The sequence below is a fragment of the Eutrigla gurnardus genome (assembly GCF_963514095.1).
Source record: "Eutrigla gurnardus genome assembly, chromosome: 23".
Lineage (NCBI taxonomy): Eukaryota > Metazoa > Chordata > Actinopteri > Perciformes > Triglidae > Eutrigla > Eutrigla gurnardus.
In genome coordinates this window covers 13339357-13360873 of record NC_139934.1, presented here as the reverse complement: position 1 = coordinate 13360873, position 21517 = coordinate 13339357, and the positions used below count along the sequence as shown (strand labels likewise).

The following is a 21517-nucleotide window of genomic DNA, read 5'->3' as shown; positions in this document are numbered from 1 at the left end:
CACCAACAAAATCAATGAAACAAAACACATATGAGGTTCATCCCAATCTAGCAGTACAATGGCATGTTTGTATTGTTAGGAGTAGAGGGATTGTAGCTCCTCCTTTTCTTTCTTTGCTTTTCCCTCTGTTTTCACGAATTAATGGACTGGTTTTCATGAGAGATCTAAGGGGTGTGGTTAAGTGGTGCTGAGGTTGAGATAACCTCACTTGGAGAGGGGTGTGGTCTCCTCCCCTGGAATCAAGAAAAGGAGACTCACCTGTGTGTGCGGGGGGGCTGAGTGGTGGCTTGAGTGAGCGCCACGCAGCCGGGGACGAGAGTCGGAAGACGAGACGCACCTGAGCCTCTTGAGAACCAGTCTGGTGCACGAAGACCGATCCACCATCATTCTTTTAAAAACTCTGAACTGAAAACCAAAGACGAAGCTCGCCGCTCCTGAGAGAGCACAGGTCTGAGCTGGCGGTGGTGTCGTCCTGGAAGACCAGCTATCTCCGGTAGGCCGACCCACCTCCGCACTCCTCTCTAGGTGAAAACCAGTCCATCTCCGCTCTGCTTCTTTCCCAAGGTCTTTCTCCTTCTCACGCACTCCAGGTTAGGACTAGCATCATGTTACTTCTGCTTAAATCTCCATAGACCCGACTAGTCCGTAACAGTATTAACACCCACTGAGTCAGTGTGGTTAGCTGGACTGTTTCCCATATATGAGAGACTTTCTTTTGAGGGCTGATTATCAGCTGACATACTTTCGTATTGGGACCCAGCTGTTATTTAAAACAGACCTGATGCCAGTCTCGCATGAAACCAAGCCAAGAGCAACTGGCAGCCAACGTGAAAGCCTGTTATCATGGTCTCACAGGCCAGCGCTCCTTCATTTCTGTGGCATGTGACGTTTATAGCCACTGGATCGCCACATAATGCCTGTTTGAACCCACCGCAGGACGAGTCAGCACAACCGTGTCTGCTTTCACCATACTGAGGTTATCGTCGATGCTTGAAACTGGGCTTTAAGACCCAAATGAATAATGTGGTCTCTAATTAAGGGAGGTTCGCTCATGGAAACGGGGATGGATGCTCTTTACTGTGAAGGGAGACAACAGAAATAGATCTGTAGACATGTCCTCGTAAAAGTTCTACCACAAGCTAAGCTGATGTAGCACAAAGGAACCTCTCCCCAGCCAGCTCCTCCGGCACTTTCTGGAGTTTCCTGAGGTGTTCCCAGGCCAGATGGGGTCAAATCTCTTCAGCGTGTTCTCAGTCGCCTCGTCGTTGTACCTCCACTGGGAGGCGTCCAGGAGGCGTCCTGACCTGATTGGTTTCTCAGTGTGATAGAGCATTGCAGAGCTTCTCACCCTGTCTCGAAGAGGAAGCCAGACACAATGGAAACTTATTTCACTCGCTTGTACCCATGAACTTATTCTGTTGGTCACCAGCCAGAGCTCCAGACCACAGGTGTGGGTTCATCAACTTGTGGAAAGGAAACGTGGAAAGGAATCAGACTTCAGTTCGGTTGTGGCTCCTTGGTTTGTGTTTGATGTAAACTGATGCTTCATATAAGAATCAATACTAAAGTTTCTATTATATTATATTATATTTTTTAGTCCACACTACATTATGACATTTTTATAGCATAGAATAATATGATATACTGTTATTTCCTGACATTTTTACAACTGTTTTATCACAGTTGTAAATGACATGTCTCATATTTTTCTCATGGCATACTTCACTATGAAATTTGTTTTTTTTATAACATGCTGAAATAAAAAAAAATAAAAAATAAAATAATACATTTTGCAGGCATCGTCAAAAAGATTCCGTTGTCTTTGCCACAAACCTGAACCTGGTTTGCCAGATGAGGTAGAAACGAGGTTGCATAATGTTATGAAATATGCTCTATCGCTGATGTCACACTTAGAAATATCTTTACACAGATATCTGCTTGTCGTTGTCAGACAGATTGGTTCAGAGACTACACTTTTATAGAATGGCCATTCTATCCTCTAGGCTTTTATTGGGATGTATGTCATTTTATGTCCGTGTCACCAATCTGATTTGGTCATTATTCAAAAGGAAAAAGACAACAAGGAATTTGCAAAAAAAAAAATTTAATTCAGTCTTCTTGTTTCTTGATTCTGACAACAACAAAAAAACTCTGTTCAGCGATGCCTGGACCATTCAGGCATGATATACTTGACTATTAGGCCAAAAATAAATAAATTAATAGATATTGGGTTATTCTATACCAACTTTCCGATAGTTTACTTTAAGCAGGTAGCAAGAAAGCATGGGGGTTTGAGCACCAGCCCTACAAAGCAGATGTTCCCAGCAATGGGGCTGCATATGTGATATGGTATGAGATAATTATGTATATTTGTGCTGCATTTTTTCTCATCGTGCAGACAAAACTAGTGTACAGATTTTTAACTACAGCAGGTCATCAGTGTCAGAAGTCTGGTTTTAATTTTTTAAATATCTAAAGGCATCATCAGAGAGCTGTTATCCTTCTTTTTAAAATGTTCTCACAGGGAAACACAAGATGTTGGCCACGTCCCTGTCTACCACTAGACTACCCACTGGGTTAAAAAAGGTGATTATGTCTGAAAAGCATCACCTTCTGTCCTCAGTGACTTTATCAGTGAGCCCCAAAAAGAGTCTCCTTTGTGTGTTTTCCCCTCTACATTCCGGCATGCAAGACTTGTTTCCACTCAGGAATGTTTATGACTGGCCACGAGGAGCGCTCAGCCTTGTTTCCACAGTCAGGTATTGTGCTGCTGCGCTGCAAAAAACCGTCCCATGAGTCATTGCCTGTGACCTAGATTTATAGGTGAGGAAATGTGGACAAAACGTTGAAGACATTGGAATTCTGCACAATCAAGCCATTATAGATGCAATAAAACCGAGTTGGTTTGTGGAAACTTTATTTGGTGGAGAACTAAGAGCTACTGCCAGAAGCTCATCGAGAGGATTGCCTTGTTGGCAACTTGCATGTAAACATTTGGTTGTGATGAGGTGATAAAAGCACAAACAGCAGCGGTGAGACTACAATAAAACGTAAACGATAAAACCTACTCTTCATTCCAACAGAGTACATTGTTTAAAACTTCATCAACACACATGTGGTTCACATTTGGTTATGAAAGGACAACTTACAGCAATAAAGAATCATTCCGACCACAAACCACAGACAACATGACATGTTTAACATCGGTTTGGTCACTGTCGCAAACTAACACTGGAATTTCATTGCAATGCTTTAAAATACAATTTGACACAAAGGATCAAGTTTAGCAACTGACCTCACATTAATATTTGAATTGACCCGTTACACATTCAACCTACTAAATGCAGCTGTGGTACAGTCTCTTACATGTCGTCATGGAAAATGATCCATTTGGTTCAAAAGCTCTCACATAAGGGGACATGTGTTTGTTGGCCAACAAACTCACAATCAGATAAAAGTTCAATTCCGTCCTTGTGTCCAGTGCAGCGTTAAGTCTGGGATTAGGTGGGGCATAATGTCTCATACTATTTTGGTAGTGAGCAATTTAGCAAAGAAACAATTGTTTAAGCTGTACTAATGCATATTCTTTTATAGTAGTGTAAAATGAATCAAATGACAATGTGAAAGGGGCACATCTACAGAGAATTAACATCTGTACACTTCTGGCCTGGTACCAAACTAAGACAAACGTACAACAGACAAAGTTGTGCATTAGCTGGAGAACGTAGACCACTTATTAATTAAGTCAGGCGTTTTTCTCAGGAGTTGGTGGAGCCCAAAACAAAGCTAGAAGAGAGGGATATTTTACTAAACCTCTCCAAAATGATGCCAAGTGAATGCTAAGGTTTCTCTGTGTCTGATGGGTGTGTAAACAGGCAGGTTTGCTAACATGTCTACCATAAGGTGATAACTTTGTATGATGATATGTCAGTGTTGTTTACAGCTTGTTCTGCTCGACCAAGTGGCCAAAATAATCTGTTAATGCTATTTTTAGCTGATATCTATGACACCATATTAGGGCCACTGTAAAGTCCTAAAAGTTGGGGTTGCCCTCTAAAAGCCAGAGTGTGTTTCTTCATAACAAAACAGGTTTCATTGCAGGTTCCACAATCGGTTTTAAATATGAAGTTGGCATTGGTGCATTTATTGTTGGGCCAAACTGTCAATCATAAACCACACGTAGTGACTCTCACCATCAGTCCATTCATCCGTTCTGCAAAATCGCCAATGAATTCTGCTCCCCAGACACATCGTCCTGGTCTTCCGAGGGAACACTGATGTGTACCTGGGCCAGATGAGGGATAATAATCCCTCAGTGTATCCTTGGTCTGCCCCGTTGTCTCCTCTCAATTGAACACAGCAAAAACACCTCAAAAGGAAGGCATCCTAGAGATCAGATGCATGGAACACCACGTAACTTTCAACATAAAGAAGTTCTCTTTTCTAAACTCCTTCTGAGTGTTTCATCCTCACTAAGGAAACTCATTATTGAGGCTTGTATCCAAAATTCTTTCATCAAAACTCAGGACCAGAGACAAGGGTTTGAATGTAGATGGACTGGTAAATCAAGATCATTGCTTGTTCTGAGCAGAGATCCCACTGTAGAGGCAATTTTGGGGAGCAAGTTACCTCCCTTAGATTTACATTAGGGACACCAGGGGCCCTACATTGCAAGTGCTGGCCCCACCAGGATGGAAGGTTCAACTGAATTGCCAAATGTGTGTCATACAGTATAATGGTGGGGGCCTTGGCGTGTTGACTACAAAGATGAAAACCAGTTCAATGGAAAAGCAATGCAATGTCTTTCCTGGTCACAGAACAGTGGGCCGGCCCTTCCCCTTGCATGGATACTAGAGAGTCATATGAATTTTGTGGACTTGCAGAGTGCTTATGACCATGTCACCCAGAAAGAAAAATGCAAATTCACCATCATCCCCTTTATTTAAAAAAAAATGTCATAGAATTCAATGGTACATTCATCAACTTTACTTCTATCTTAAAAGTTGCAGCCTAACAGCCATTATTGCCTCATATTAACGTCAGATTTTCGAGGAACAACCCTTTTGTGGAATTCTAGACTGATCAAAGTGAAACAAAACATATGTTAAAAGATTTGGTTTTATGTGCTTCTGTGTGCACTTATTCCAACGTTGACCTAGTCTGAGCAGGTGGAAAGCACAGCTGTACATCCTGGTTAGCAAAACTGCATTTCACCATTTGTCCATGGGCTCCTTTACTCTGGTACGATTAACAGCCAGTTGCAAAGTATCAGAAGAGGTGTGCGCTTGACAAAAGTCCCATTGTATTGGTGCAAAGCTTCCACCATCCACCGTGTTCTTTCACAAAAATAAGGCCTTAGATATTGGTCGAACTCAGGATGAGGGGTGCTTCTGATGTCTACTGCATGATAACGTCAGGTTCAATGTTAAAGAGCAAGTCATCATTGTCCCTCCTGACCTCCAGCAGTAGGGCTGTCTCCTCTTGTAGTGCCCCCTGCAGGTCGGCCGTGGCCATCAGAGGTTTGCCATTCAGTTTCACAATAATGTCCCCATCTTTGATACCACCTCTGGAAACAAAGAGAGGGATGAAGAGACTGTTATAGATAATGCACTTTAATTCGGAAGGAATAAGATTCTGCATGCTGCTTTTGTATGAGGAAAGAATGAATGAAGATAACTCACTTCTGTGCAGGTGAGTGAGGGACAACTTCATGGACATAAATCCCACTGGTAACATCAGGGAAGTCTGGGTTCTGCTGTTTTAGTTCTTCAATTAACCTGGAACCAACAAATAAACCGCTCGTAAAAGAAAGTCTATTATCTAACCAACGTCGCACGCCATCCTAGGCTGAAGCATAATAACAACCAATCCTAAAACAACCCATAGTTGTCCTGTCTAAAACCAATAATAGAGAATAATCTAGAGCATCCAACAAATCAAATCAAGATGTTAAACACATCAGGATATACAAATTTAATGTACACATCAAAGCAACATTTTGAAATGTATTATAACTGATAACTGCAGAGGGTTTTAGGGAGATGGAGTGGTATACAAGCATGTAAGCACTATAAGATGTGTGTAAAGTACATCCACATGGTCAAGTAAAAAATTGTCTGAGACCAGATTTTATTAAGCCAAGATAGGCATTATTCAAAAATTACACTCAATTTCCACATCTGCTTTTTCACAAGCCAATGCATATAGATCTTACATTCAAGAGAGTCACCTAGAACAGATAAAGAAGAAATATGCTAAATAGTGCTCCAATAGCTCCTAAAATGTGTATATATATTAAGTATAAATAAATAGTATTTTTTTGGCACGTAAAACAAAGGTACAAACTATAAAGGTGCATTTCACTGGGACAAATTAGCAAGGAAAGGGATATTATTTAATATTTATATAATACATGAGAATAGAAGAGGACCCATTATAGGTCCCTGTGGGACACCTTTACTACTGCTTTCCAGAGCTTTGGATTTGAATGTTGCTCTGAGCAGGACTTTGTGATTGTAGTGTGTAACACAGTATGATACCATTACTTCCATCTATCCATCCATCCATCCATGCCATCCATCCATCTCAAATCAACATATTTCCAAACAACACAATAATTATCACCAGTTCAAACTTACGATGGTGTGATGGTCAACATCCTGATTCCAATGAAACGCTTCTTTATTGACCTCACTTCTGTAAGAGACTCCAGTTAGTTCCTGTTGATTCCACAGGATACTCGCAGATGTTTAATTCTGTGGCATCACTATCAGACTCACCCTTGCTGTGCTTGTCTAAGGAATCATTGAGGAAGCGAGTGATCCTGTCCGAGGGAATGGCAAATGAGATTCCTGCTGCAACTTTCAGAGTGTTGATGCCAATCACCTCACCATCCTCGAATACAGAGACACAGCAGGGCCATGTCAATAAATATTTACATTTTGAGATTGTTAGGAACATTTTTAAGCAAAGAAAGATAATTATAGCAATCAAGCTTTGAGGTAGGGAACCGAAGGCTTACCAAATTGACAAGTGGTCCTCCTGAATTCCCGTACTGTGAACACACAAAAAACAGTACTTTTATAGTATAGATTGACAGATTTGTCACATTTGTACAAATTGCACAAACATGACAAATCATAATTTTGAGTCAGAGCACATGTTTTCTGCCTTGCTATATTCTCACATTGATAATAGCATCCGTCTGGATGTAGTCCATGTCGGAGTCCTTGAGTCCCAGCTCCTTGCCGTCTCTCTGGGCGGTGCTGACGATGCCGGTGGTGACGGTGTTCTGGAGGGCAAAGGGGCTGCCGATTGCCACCACAAATTCCCCGGGCCTCAGGTCTGCACTGTGGCCCAGAAACAACACGGGCACTTTCATCTGGAAGGAGTCAGGGAACAAACAAAGAGTAAGATAGAATGCTGGAGTATGATATAACATATTTAGGGAACCCTTTACAAGCAAGAACGCACAATCAAATTCAAACCTACAAAGAGTGTCCAATTCACCTAACATGCTATGGGCTGTGAAATGAAACTGGAGCAACTTAGCTGGAGGAAAACCCACAATCACATTAGGAGAGGAAGCAGACTTCACAGAGAAAGGCTGGGGATTCGAAATCGGGACCTGGTTGATACTATAATGCGCAAATCAATCCGTACATTCTGCCCCATCGGTACTGCGCATGTGTAAACTAGTTCTACACACCTGTGGTTAAACACTCTTGTGCACCCTATTTTCCCCTAATAATGCTAAATTTTTAACCAAAAAAATCTGTGTTGAAATTTGAAAGCAAGTTAACTATGTTAGCAACCAGTGGAAAGTACCGTATAGCCAAGCTTTGGATTAAGGAAATGGTCTATGCCACAGTTATTTAGGATTCCTGTCACGGTTCCCCTCTTTCCAGCTGCCATTCTCCCTCCATTCTTGTTCTTCTGTGTTTCCTCTTCCCTTATGTGTCCTCGTGTTGTATGTCTAGTCTGTGTTGTGTTTGTGTGTGTGTGTGTGTGTGTGCAAGCTCTGCTTGCTAGACGGGTCCATGTTTCTCCACACACCTGGTTGATTTGGTGCAGCTGTTCCTTATCTAACTAATCACCTGCCACAGTATAAAGACCCTGGGCACTCACCTCTCTGATGTCAGATCATTCAGCCACCCAGGTGGTGAACTCACTCTCAGGCTCACTTGGGTTTTTTGTTTATACTCTGTTTTTGCATCTGTTTGTCCTCAGTTTCCAGTAGTTCATTACAAAACCTCTAAAAAATACAAAAAATGCGCCTGCTAATCAAAAGGCTTATAACGCAAAACAAACACAACGTACAAACATACAATCCTGGTTGGAAAAAGTTCAACGTCTCATTAATCTGCACTGCAGACTAATCAAACCTCTTGTGCTGCTTCTCTGCTAATGAATCTACCGTACATTCAAAATGTCACACAAGCCCAAACATTTCAGCTTTGCAAATAAGCCCAAATGTATGTCAAAAATTCAACCGCAATGTTCCCATTTTTTGAGACACAATTGCTATTTTAACAGTTCCAAGAAGTCTGTTTGCAAGTACGGAAAATAACGTGCATTAAAAGCAACAAACATGACGGGAACACAATGAAGACCAATGAAATAGTAGAAAACCACAAAGCAGTATGATTATGATGATGATAGCAACTGTAAAACACACAAAGTAAAGTGAATAAAAATACTTTTGAAGAGTAAATAACTATGCAGCTATATGCTAAATCTGTTGTAAAGAGACACAAATAAAAAGAGTGGGGATATGATGAAAAGATGGGTGGAGGAGGTGACGGGGAAGGGAAAAATGGAGCTGAGTAGAAACACATGCTCAGCAGACAGATGGTGTGGCAGAGGGAGAGGAAGGGGTTTCTTTAAGGTGGAGTGCTTTGGATTGTGTTTCTTTCTCTCACTCCTCCCTGTCTTGGTGCTGATCCAACTCTCAGCTCTAACGCAGCGAAGTCAACCAAGGTTCAACTGATATTGGTTCTCGAAAGCATCTCGAAAGCATATTTTTGTTGAAATTAGTGACCCCTCCCTTTGGTGTCTTCGTCTCTACAAACACATCTTGTGTGGGCAGGAATTTTAAAAACCTACAGCAATAATATAGAAGTTTCATAACATACCAAATCAGGCTCTCCAGCTGAACTTTGGGGAAATATCTATACAGTGAGGCAAAAGCCATCTAGAATATATCTATTGATGGAATGTGACAGCCATAAAGAAATATGCCTTGAGTCTAAACATAGTTTGAATAAACTGTTGGAACAAGATGAACATCCACCGAGACTCAAGGATGAACTGATCAGAATTTGGTCACACTCACTGACCTTATACAGAAGTGGCCCGCTATGATGGTTGCAATGGCAACAGTACACACGAAAATGGCCGCCGCTCTAACCAACCTGCTACGTTGATTTCAATAGAACTCCTATTTTTTTCTATGCGTTAGACATAGGCCGGATACCTCAGGAGGCCCAGCTCACACAGCTCACAAACATTGTCCTCTTTGTCCCAACACAACACTGCAGCCATGCTTCAGCACACTCTGCATCAAAGACATACAACACTAGCAAACTAACTTCTGTGCGAATGTCCCAGGTCATGACTTCCTGGAGGAGCTTAACTTTTTTAATCAAAACCTTAATCCCTCCAAAGTACTTTTACAGCCTTATATTAATCACTGGAGGCAGGGCGGACAACTTGGTGTCTGGTGTTAAGAAACTAAATGAAGATTTAATTTTCTAAAATATTATTGAGAAATTGAATAAATAGTTAACATGTGCATCAGATGACTGGTTTATCAAGTGTAGCCGGTATCAGGGAATTGACGTAAGAGAAAATCCCCACTTTTAATCCCAGAGGTGGTATGAACTGTGGATGTGCTGTCCACTCAAGCTGGAAGTATTGGGTGTCACCCGGAGGTTTGGATTCTGACTGTGCTCTATTATCCCACCCTAAAACCTGGATACATGACACACTGTTAATGCACAAGTTCAGTCTGCTGACCTTGATGAAATGCCAGGAAAGACACATTACCCTGACTGAGTTTTACTGTCTCAAGGAGTGCTAATGGAGGCCATGAGGAGGGTGGATTAAAGCTACGCTGGGGAGTCATCTTTTGAAACAGACACTGTTTTGTTTACATCCAAAGTTAGGACTCAAAGCTACAATTGATAACTATATAATAAAAATAGCTTTTTGTCATATTTGCGCAATCTGTCACTAGGCAGCAACCTCCGATTCTGAAAAGTGAAGCCTATGCTGAAGTGCCTTAAACTCGCATTCTCTCTGCTGGCCATCAGGGGGTGACTCCTGGTAGCAAGAAGGTCAATTGTATGGAATTCGATGAGAAAATGACCCTAGTCTTCTTCAATAAAGCATGTTTTTTGTTCAGTATTTTATGGTCAAATTTAGAGTAAAATAAATGATAAAGCAAGGGTATGCCTACTCTGTCCTCGCTACTCTGCTCTGGCCTCACTACTGTTGCTACCATGACTACCAATGCAATTAGGTACTGAGATCCCTTGAACACTTAGCTGCAACGTTTATCTGCTGCTTGAGTTCGTCTGATCCACTCAATGTTTGGAACGCATTCCAAATATGATCACTTCTGTTCACTTTTTGTAAAAATTCCTAGATAGTGACAACCGAAATCCAAGATAGTGATGGCCAGTCTATCCTATATCACAACAGTAGTACATGAGACGGATAGTCTGTGAAAAAATTTGATTCCTCTGCCTTGTTTTAGTGCTCCTAATGGCATTAGCAATATTCTACTGGACCCAAAGAAAACCTCAGAGCCCAGAAATGTCCCAGAAAAATAACACAGCTGTCAATCATGGGCTTAACAGTGGAGATTATTCTATTTACCATCTTCACTTCAATTGTAGACCCGATATTGTTCTCATGCACATTTTTGTTAGAAGCTTTTAGCTGCGTGCCACAAGGAAAAAACGCAATTTGGACCACCGGTGGTGGTTCTTTACAATCTGTTGCTTATTTTGTATTTTCTTTGGATGTATGAATGGAAATGTCTTCCACTCATGTCTGGAAATAATATCAAATGATGCATAAGATGGATAGAATATAATTTGATGGAATGATGCAGCCATTAAAACATGGGTTTTTATTATTTCACTCACATTCTTTCCATTTAAAGAACATTTAAAAAAGGGAGAGGAAAGTTTCAACAAGGTAATCTCTATAAACTGATATCTGCATAAGAATGTAGAATCTGTAGGCAAGAGACAAGATTTTGGTATTGCAAGTCGTCTGGTTTCCGCTTGTAGTCTGAGTAGTATTTACCTTAGAGGAGCAAAATGATTTCCTTCAGTTCTTATTTATAGTTTGGAGCACACCCCATGAAAGCTTTGCACTCACCTGTGCATTGATTTTGATGGTAGCAATGTCTGACTTTTTGTCAATGTCTTTGATGCTGGCTTCATATACATTGCCGTTATGCATCTGGACCTGCAGGAAGGAATGGAAGAGGTTTAACATCTCACATGAAACCAGTTCTAGGTCTTGGCCTATTGGGTTGTATTTCCGTACCTTGAGGTGCTGTTGGCCGGACACCGGTGTGGTGCTGGAGACTACGTGGGCGTTGGTAACGATCAATCCGTTATCTGACATTACAAACCCAGATCCACTTGACAGAGGGATGTTCCGACCGAAGAGAGGGTGCCTTGGGTGTGAATGAAACAATTAGCTCGACTGGTTTCCGACATGGTAAGTCTCAATATGTGGGAACAGAAACACATTTGATGAGTATATATTACACCTACCTTATAAAAACCCATTTACTAAACATAAAAGCAAAGTTGTTTTGATTCACACACAAAGTCAGACATTCAGTACCTGAGGAAGAGTTCGATGTGGACCACAGCAGGAGCGATTTTCTCCACCACGTCGGCTATGAAGTTGAACTTGTAACGAGGACTGGCAGGATTTGAAGTACCTATACTGGCAAGAAGAATTATTTATTTTACTAATCAGTCCACACTTTGATTTAGGAATAAAATAATAAAATTAAGACTATCTTAGTTTTGTCACTTTGGGGCCTCCATACGTAACAGTCTCTGAGGTGGCACCTAAATCCTTTTTCTCTGAGTTCCCTGCCTCGCTGAGATCTGCAGTACTGTGTATACATAAAGAGAGTAAATCTGTCGGGACATTCCAGTCCCCTCTGTTCCACTACCCAAACATTAACAAACCCACCTGATGGCACAAGCCTGGCAGCACTAATGGAAAACCAAGTTTACTTTTGCCAGGATCTTGTCGTAGCCTCCTTTACCGCCCGACCAGTAATGATGAGTTACACGTCGTCTCTACAGCTGCACTGTACAGCGCTGAGCCAAGTCAGCCTTTGAGGAAATTGTGGTTTGTGATTTTTAGACTGAAACGAGATTCTCAAATGACAGGCAGAATCCAACCCAAAGCTGCAGCCACTGGGCTTTGACAATTTCACGTTTCTTATTACAGTCTTTAAATATCATCCAATAACCAGTCAAATATTTCTAGGAAAGATGTAAGGCTAGCACTGTGGCCTCCCAACAAGAGGGCACCGGGTTCAAACCCACTGGCCGGCCCTTCTGTGGACTTTTCTCCTGCTTCCTCCCACAGTTCAAAGACATGCAGGATAACCCTGTGATAACCTGTCCACAGTGAACCCTGTGTAGTTGGCTGGGCGTTCCCATTTAAGGCGGGCAGCCATTTTGGTATACTGTGTGTATGTGACCATATGTATTTGATGTAGTCTCCTCAGTCTTGTTATAGAAAGTGAGACTGTGGGTGAAGCCCCTGTGTAATACAACGTTATCACAATGCCCCAGTTTGACAAGAAGAGGTGATCAGTGTCTGAATCTTATTAAACCATGGTTTGCTTAGTTTCTAGTGTGAACACTTTGTTTGGATTCCCGGATCTGTCACAGGAAGTTCTGGCAGGCTGTCATTCAACAACAAAACTAAATCAGCCAAGAGTAGGAAACCAAATGTATAATTGCCATTTTCTCCAATGACTGAAACACCTGAATAAGAAGCTGGTACAGTTGTATACAGAGGTGCTGCTGGTAGTAAAGCCGTAATAATATTATTTGAACTGCAACAAAATGAATCTGTTCTTAAATTTTTCTTCGAACATCGATGTTAGCTCTACTCTCTTGTCCACAACCAAACAATGTCAAGGAAGAGCTCAAGTAGGTCATGACGACAGGTCTGAGGTATGTCATGCTAAGTTCTTTAGTATGCTGTCATAATTGACCCTTTGCCAAGGCCTGTTGCTTCGAACAAAAAGGGATTTCAGAGAGAATCTGACCATATTCTGCATGTGTCGTCATTCAAAGCTAACTAATGATGGGCTCACGCGGCTCCACTGGTTTTTATGTAGAAATGTAACATTTTATTAGTTTCCTTCCAATCGTTCCAGGTAACAAGTATCACTATTACACAACTTTTAACCATGACTAAAACCAAATCCACAAAACCAGCCTGAAAACAGACAAAATCTGTAATGGAATGGAATAAAATGTATTAGGTCAGGGGTATGATGCTGGCTGTGAATCTGGCAGAAGTTTTTCTCCTTTTTAGCTCAATGTTTGGTCTCCACCAGAGAAAATACTAGTAAAGAGGTTACAATAAATGTCTTTCTCCGTGTGTGAGGATTGGTCTGCGGGCAGGCACACTGAGCAGATGGAGTGTTTTAAAACGGCACATGTGAACACTTTCATGAGCTGCAGGGAGTTTGAATCACTTACACATGGTCATATGGGAAAGAATCAAGAGTAAAAGTGAACTTTACTGTAGAGGGTCATATCCTAGTTCATTAATCCTGTTTTTTTTTTAAGCTCGATTACTGATTTCTTCATTTAAAAGAAAAAAGACCTTGGGACCTGCAGGTCAGTCACCCATATATTTTAAGTTAACCACACCCGTAAGTATGTAATGCTCCAGTGACATTGTGTGTGTGTGTCTGTGTGCCAACCGCATACCCTTTTAACCCAGACAAAATAAAGGGTTTGTGATCAAAGAGAAATGTAAATAGTCTGCCACAACTCTGAGCTGCAGGGACTTCCTGTTTCCTCCGTTGATATCTCCCATTGGTATATCTGTCTGTGTGTGTGTGTGTGTGTGTTTCAGATGACTGTAGTCTCCAGAGTGTGGATTGCGGTGATGATTGTAGCAGTCAGCAGAGCTGCAATCTGTTTCACTCATCAGCACCGAGAGGTCCGTCCGTCTGTCCAACACAACAAACTGGCATCTCCCGTATTGTGGATATGTGATGACTCCAAATATTTCCTGTGAACTCCCTGACCACTCCTTTTGGCATCTGGCTAGTGATGAGAAAAGTACCATCGTTCCCTTTCATAGTGAACGGCGATGATCATACGTTGGTGCGCGCGTAAATGTCAAGCTATGTAAGGACATTAACACCAAAAATGATGGATGCAACCTAAACAAATAGACTTTCCAGATGTGTGAGCTGTTAGTGAGGTTGTAGAATACATTAGCAAGTGGACCAATACTTAGGCCACATGTATTTGGTGGAGCATAAAAGTCACTAGATGATCCAAGAATATCCGAATAAGGATATCTGAATGCCAAACACCAGGACATACACTTTGACTTTATTGAGTTGTAAATTGGCCGCTACAAACAGTCCAGTGGCAATCAACACGTTTAATAGCCATTGATGCCCGCCGGTGTTTGGGTTTAATTGGTGAAAAGATAATTAAATTAAATCAAAAAATTAAAGTGAAAAAATGGCGGTCAACGTGTTTGGCTGCAGTGGTGACGCTCTACTTTTTACAAGTTGGGTACACGGCAGGAAGGTTGAGACTCCACAGTGGGAGAGACAGAGAGAATGTGGCACACATGAAGATGGTAAAACAGCATGTAGCGAACAAAGGATGATTATTTAATGGCCCAGTTACTTTCCTCCCCGTTTGCTTTTGAACGGAGACAGTAGTCTAATAAACTGCAGGCGAGAGCATGTATATCAGTATGACGGAGGAAATGAAAAACATGTGCAGAAGTGTGGACAGGAGGACGACTGTAAAAGCAGCAGATGCTGGCGTCGTTCCACAAGATACTGTGTGTGTGTGTGTGTGTGTGTGTGTGTGTGTGTGTGTGTGTGTGTGCGTGTGTCTCCCATCATGGCCACCATGTTTATTATGTTATATTCCATCTTTGCCAGGTGTGAGCCTGTGGGGAGCTCATGTGTTCCCTCATGTGTGTCTGTCCGTCTGTCCACAGCTAATCTCCCATACTGCTGAACCTATAGAGTTACTTGGGCGGAGCCTAACTGTTGGTAGAAACGGACAATTCTTGAGTGTTTAAATTTTTGTGCAAAATTGGTTGCGTTTTAGATAATTCTAATGTTGTAAAATGTAAATTCAATTTCAATAATATGCTAATATATATATTGCTCATTAATAACATGTCGTTTGTGTTCATCAGATCCACCCGTCGCTCCTCCACAGTCCAAATATGGTCACTTCCTTTCACTGGTTGCAAAAATCCAAGATGGCCACGACCAAAATGCTTGAGGCTCCAAAACTGTAGTCCACAAACCAATGGGCGACGTCACCATGCATGACTACGGCCGATTCTTATACAGTCTGTGGTTCCTATGCTAATTAGGATCAAGATGCCTTCAATTAACCAGCACAGATGGATTCATGGTTATTAGAACACAGGAGGAACAAGTTTAAGAACACATTACTTTTTTAAGAACAAATTTATTTAAAAAAATGTAGGACGATATTGCCGACCAAACATTCTTGCCAATCCATCCCATAGTGCTTAATATATTTCATTCTGAATCAAAGTGGTTTGATGTACCTAACATTGCTCAAAGTTCCTTTAAAAGAGAGAAACTGTGTGACCACACACACACACACACACACACACACACACACACACACACACACACACACACACACACACACACACACACACACATCGACCTCCTCATCCCTTCGCTTCAGACAGAAACGCTGTTTACAGAGCCGGGCCTGCACATGAGCTGTGTTTGGGTTGAGGAGTTATCTAGGTCAGCCTGCCGGACAGAAGAACGACTATACAGGAGGCGTGGTTAATTCCCAACGTCTGCTCAGATACCCAAATAACTGGTTCTGGTCTGCTTTTAAGAGGCTGTTAAACAGCACCTGCCCTCTAACCAGTGTTTATTGGTGCTCCGAAGCATAACTCTGGTGACCGAGCCTTATTAATCCGGCTCTTATTAATGCGGAGACACATTATGGAGGTGGGGGGTTGAGGTCCAAACCACAATCTCCTGATGAGTCAGTATGATGTTCTGGGAAACATTTTTGTGCGAGTAACACCAGACTGAAGTTCATTCTTAGAAACAGCATTACGTTAATTACTGTGGTCGCTAAACTGCTTGAGTGCAGAAGTTATTCTTGTTCTCATGTTTTTTTTTGTTTCCAAACAGTTTAATGTGCGAGACCACCTCCTTCCTGCCTGGAGGAGGGCCGACCCGGATTTACCTTCAGATAAACAAGCTTAAAATCAGATTATTAGACGTATTTGGTATTTGTGTTTGTTTATATTCCTACAAATGGAGGAACGAGCATTCCCACAACTCTCTGCCAAAAAAAACCCCCCTATTGTTGGGTTTTGGAAAAGATTGTGGTTTTGATTAAATAACTCCAGAATTGACATTATTAAGTATGGAATTTTCAGATAAGTCAACATTTGGATTAAAATGACAGTAAAAGTTGCGAAAGTTAATAACGAACGTCACATGACAAATTCCTCAAAGCTCACTTCTGGAACGCGAACTGTGGTCTCCTTGGTGAAAGTCGCCTGTTCACTTTCAAGTCGTCCTCTTCACTATGTGGACATTGTCACTCTAAAACAAACGTACCCATTGTCCTTTTTTATACAAAGTTCAATCTACTATTAAAATGTGGGAAAATATGGCATCAACAGGTTGTGTCATATCGATGCCCCGTTGATTTATCGGCAACCAAGGCAACGGAGACAACTCGTGAGTCGTGATGAAGAGCAAACCATTTGAGTAATGCGAGGAAGCAAAAGGTCAGCCTGTTTATCAGGATCTGTTTACGCATAAGTTGGCTTCAAATTAATTTGTATGAACGAACATCATTCATTTAAACTTGCCTTTTTTTCTTCTGGTCCAAGTCATAATAAACAACACGTGGGATAGATAGGAAAGAAGTAAGTGTTACAAATGAATTTTAATTGATTCTGTTGATTGATTTTGTTTGAATATAATAAAATAATAAGTAGTATGGCAAAGGGCTCTGCTCACTGCCCTACACCCATGAGATCCCTCTTTCTCTCTGTTTTACGAGGCCACCCATGCATGATGAATCGTACCTGTGTTGGTCTCACACGGTCCCTTCTGGACCTGGGTGATGCCGGGGACTCCCTGCTGCAGAGCCTTCCTGCTGGTCGCCTTCAGCTGGCACACGTTGCCGTACGTCTTCCCGTCGCTGCCGCACACCTCCTGGCTGAACTTGCACCGACAGAAGCCCTTGGCGAGCCTCTTGCCGGCCGGGTGTTTGCACACCAGTCCGTCCCCGCAGGGCAGGTCGTCCTTGCGGCCGCACGGCTCCAGCTCCGCCTGCGCGCACACCAGGCAGCAGTTGCAGCGGTCCGGCACATAGCCGCTGGGGCAGCTGGGACTCGGACAGGTACTCACGTCGCACCGGGTCGGGCACTTGTCTTTTGGCTCAGCGCAGGCGGACTCCTTGAGGTACAGGAACACGGCGGCGTACAGGAGGACGTGCATGTTTTAAACGGAGGCTTTTTGAGCGGATAGAAACTAACAAGATACTTTTACGCGGAGATCACGTTCCCTGGCTCCGCGCTGCGCATCCGATCTTCTTTACAGATGGAAATCCACACCCACAGTAGACAGGTTTTGCAAAATACATATAAATAAAGCGATCCTGATCGAAATGAACCCTGCAGTTTGGTTTTACTTGGTGCAGCTGCGCGTAATTGTGCGTCCAGAAGCGAAGCTGAGGGCTGAGAGCATCCAGCGGAGTGAGACAGGCTGTTTTCTGTCTGTATGTCGGCCAGACAGACTGTCCATCCACTCCTCCTCACTTGGCAGGGTGAGCGCCTCTAGCAGCGAAGTCGGCCGGGGAGAGGGAGGAGATGCGGGGAGTCGCTGCGCTCCTGGAGGCGGAGCGACGGAGCTCCGGCGCAGACGCTGGCAGCATCACTGTCCCCGTGTATGACCTCAGAATCACCTAATTCTCCCTTCATACATTCCCGGCAGGTCTGGTGGGGACAGACGTGGAGGAGGCTGTGATCAGGGCTGGAGCCAACGTTTTACAAATGCTGGGGCCAAAGCACTAAACGCTTTCTGTGAATTTTTAAGACATCCCATGTATTCTGCTAACTGTGTATGTAATATCCTAAAGTGATGCTGTGAATGCCGTTTCTATGGAAACATTTTTACTAAACACCTTCATAATATAGGCCTATTAACGTGAAGCATTTTTGTAAAGAACTCAAAACAGGTTTGAGTCTAAACACATTGGACTCTCACCCAGGAGATCACTGTTCATGTCCCGAGTTAAGCCAGAAGGCTGCCAATCCATCCCATAGTGTATATGTCTCAAGTAAATTCTGTTCTTAAATATGCCATTTCTGTTATTCTAAACCAAACCACAATCTTTTCCATACCAATTTTGTTGTCCAGAAACAGCTGGTGTGAGGTGCACAGACTGCACATTTACAGGAAACACCCAGAACAAAAACAAATACCTTGGACACAAGACCAGGCGGGTAGATTGTTAATGAAGGATGAACTCACAACTCAATATTCCAAAAAAACAGGGAAACTATAAAACACATTACTCCATGCAAAAAGGTATGAGGCAAACAGATTGACAACCAAAAAAATGATCCAGATGATTAAGAACTAACAGACAACAAAGTGGGCAGACATGAGGGCAGGCTGGAAACTGAGTTGAAACAAAGGGAGCGGAGCAAGGCTGACGAGAACAACACAAGTGATGCACAGAAAAAAGGAGGGAAAACTACAAAGACAGGAAGTAAAACACGGCACACATGAGGAAGGACTCTTTTTCTGATTTAAACTCAATACAACCCAAGACCACTAGCGGATAGATGCTCAGTAATGCGCCGAGGTTTAGCTGTTTGAGAATCAACATTTGACTGCAGCAGCCCACGTGATCAATATTATTGTGTGTAGAAAACAGTGAAGTGTAGAGTCAGTGGTATTACACTACACAGGTTCCTCTCTCTGCATGGAGCTGTGTCTCGGTGGTGTGTTCAGGCTCCAGGCTGCTCCATGTGCTTTTTTTTTTTTCCTTTCTTTCCAAAACATGAAGTCATTCTTTGGTGTAGACTTAGAATATGAGGACATGCTTTCACACTGTCCCCTTGTAAGGGCAATTACAGACCATGCAGTTACACAACACTCGCACATGCACACACACACACACACACACACACACACACACACACACACACACACACACCTTTGTCGTACCAATTACATAGCTTAATCAGTCAGTATACATGTATTCCATCACTGCTTGCCTGAATTAAAACTACTCTATAAAGGTTTTGCAACAATGACCTGAGGGTTAGCTTGGCTCCCTCGACAGATGTGAAGTGTCAGTGCTGGTGTAGCTTTTCATACAGCTGCATGTGCATCCGCCCCCCTTACTGAATTTACTCCAGAGACGATTCCAACTTTGGTTCCTCTACTTCATGTAAGGAAAGGAAACCTAGAGCAGCAGCTGTGGTTGAACAATAGAAATAGAACAGGAATAGAGGGCCAAGAACTTTCTGCAGTCTCCGCTGGTTGCCTTGCAACTGTTCCCCGGCAACGGCTAGCAGGTGTATTTTGTTACATTTGGACGTAGTAGATTGCTCTTCTCATCTAACGCTGCACCAAAAAAACATTTGGATTTTCCGTCTTACATGCCATATTTTATGTAACAATTTCTTTAAATGGAGAAAGTGTTCTCAGCGGAGTGGAGAGTCTGACACGACCGACCGTCGTCGTACAGATGGAATAGGTGTGGAAATGTACCAACGGACCCAGTGACACCGTAGAAGCAAACACGTTGTGGACTATTGTGTTAATTCTCCCTTTTATAAGATGGTTTAGATCAAACTGGAAGACTGTCTTGGTGTTGTTGCCAGGTGCAGTCATGCATGACGATGTGATCGTGTCCCTGGATAGATGAAGCTGGTGTTCATCACAGCAGCACTGGTCAACACGACAAAAACAAAGACTCGGGTTGTAAAACGTGGAATTTCCCTCGGTCCAAAAATGACCTCACTCAGCAAAAATGTTGTTTCTTCTTGTGTCTTTAAGCTGCTTCTCACGTGGATAGGAGTGTATTGTACGAACACACACACACACACACACACACACACACACACACACACACACACACACACACACACACTATACAGATGTGAAGCTGTTTTTAATTCTTGCTTTCCTCCGATGGGGACGCTGGCTGCAAACTGCTCGTATCTACGGGAAGAAAACCTTCCAAGCTTGTTTGCACAGACGAGAGGCGTGTCGACTGAGACATGTGTTTCTCACCCAGCCGTGAGCGTGTTTGTTTGAAATAGTCTGGTCACTTGAGAGAACACAGGACTCCTTGTTCCAGCAGGAATACACACTTTGTGAAAGTAATAGAGGGATGGAGACGGCACTTGGTCATATTTATCTGACAAATCCTGACTCATTAATTAAGCGCTCCTCCAGTGATCATAAAAAGAATCACAGTGTAGCAGACCGCAATGACGCCAACACCCTTGTTATTCATAATAAATAAAAACGTATCATCAGAATAATTTAAAAAATGAAATAACCACATAAATCCAGACATGAACAGAAAACAGGACTGTGTTGAACAAATGCTCATGTCAGCACGCTGGTATCACTTTGTATCATATTGACCATAAAGCAGGGGATGCTTTAGGGCGGGGCTACCTTGTGATTGACAGGTCGCTACCACGCTACCTATGCAGTTAGCTGCTAAGATGACTTAAACACTTAGCCATCAAGCTAGTATTAAACATTGAGAATGACTACGTATGCTTGGCAGCTCGAGAGGTGAACGGGTCCAACAAGGTTTTTCCTAAACCTAATTAAGTGGTTTCTAACTTTGGTTTCGTAGCAAAATCTCATCCTGACTGACGGAAGAAGTCGTGCCGAGCGGCACAAAGAAAAATGGACAATTCGTGCCGCTCAGCACAAAACCAATAGATTAAATTTCATGGCATGCCATAAGAATGTAATAATTACAGCCACAGTTGCCTGGCTGGCTCTCCGCTTCTCCTGTAATTGAAATCCCATCCAGAGCGACATCCTTGTATTTTATAGTGGATCTCTGATTTATTTTCTTCTGTGTGAGAGCTCCTTCTACTTTTCAGGAAGTCAAAACTTTTGTTTTATATAACACATATAGATCTATTTTGGAACAAATATAAAGATAAAAGCATATTTTAGCATATA

The 21517-nt window shown here is 42.4% G+C and overlaps 1 protein-coding gene across 2 annotated transcripts; it reads right to left on the bottom strand.

The window, feature by feature from the left end:
- Positions 1-4922: 4922 nt before the first annotated feature.
- htra3b (HtrA serine peptidase 3b) lies at positions 4923-18128 on the bottom strand. 2 transcript variants are annotated; one of them, XM_084002308.1, is made up of 10 exons: positions 17374-18128; positions 11869-11968; positions 11563-11695; positions 11392-11481; positions 7187-7381; positions 7022-7054; positions 6780-6894; positions 6639-6693; positions 5682-5777; positions 4923-5566 (listed from the first exon to the last, which is right to left on the bottom strand). In XM_084002308.1, exons 1-10 carry the CDS (start codon positions 17786-17788, stop codon positions 5398-5400), a joined length of 1401 nt encoding a protein of 466 aa, XP_083858434.1. In that variant the 5' UTR covers positions 17789-18128; the 3' UTR covers positions 4923-5397. The 2 variants fall into 2 exon arrangements, with proteins under 2 accessions (XP_083858434.1, XP_083858433.1); XM_084002307.1 differs by having other exon boundaries at positions 6639-6696; positions 17374-18127.
- Between the last annotated feature and the right edge of the window lie 3389 nt (positions 18129-21517).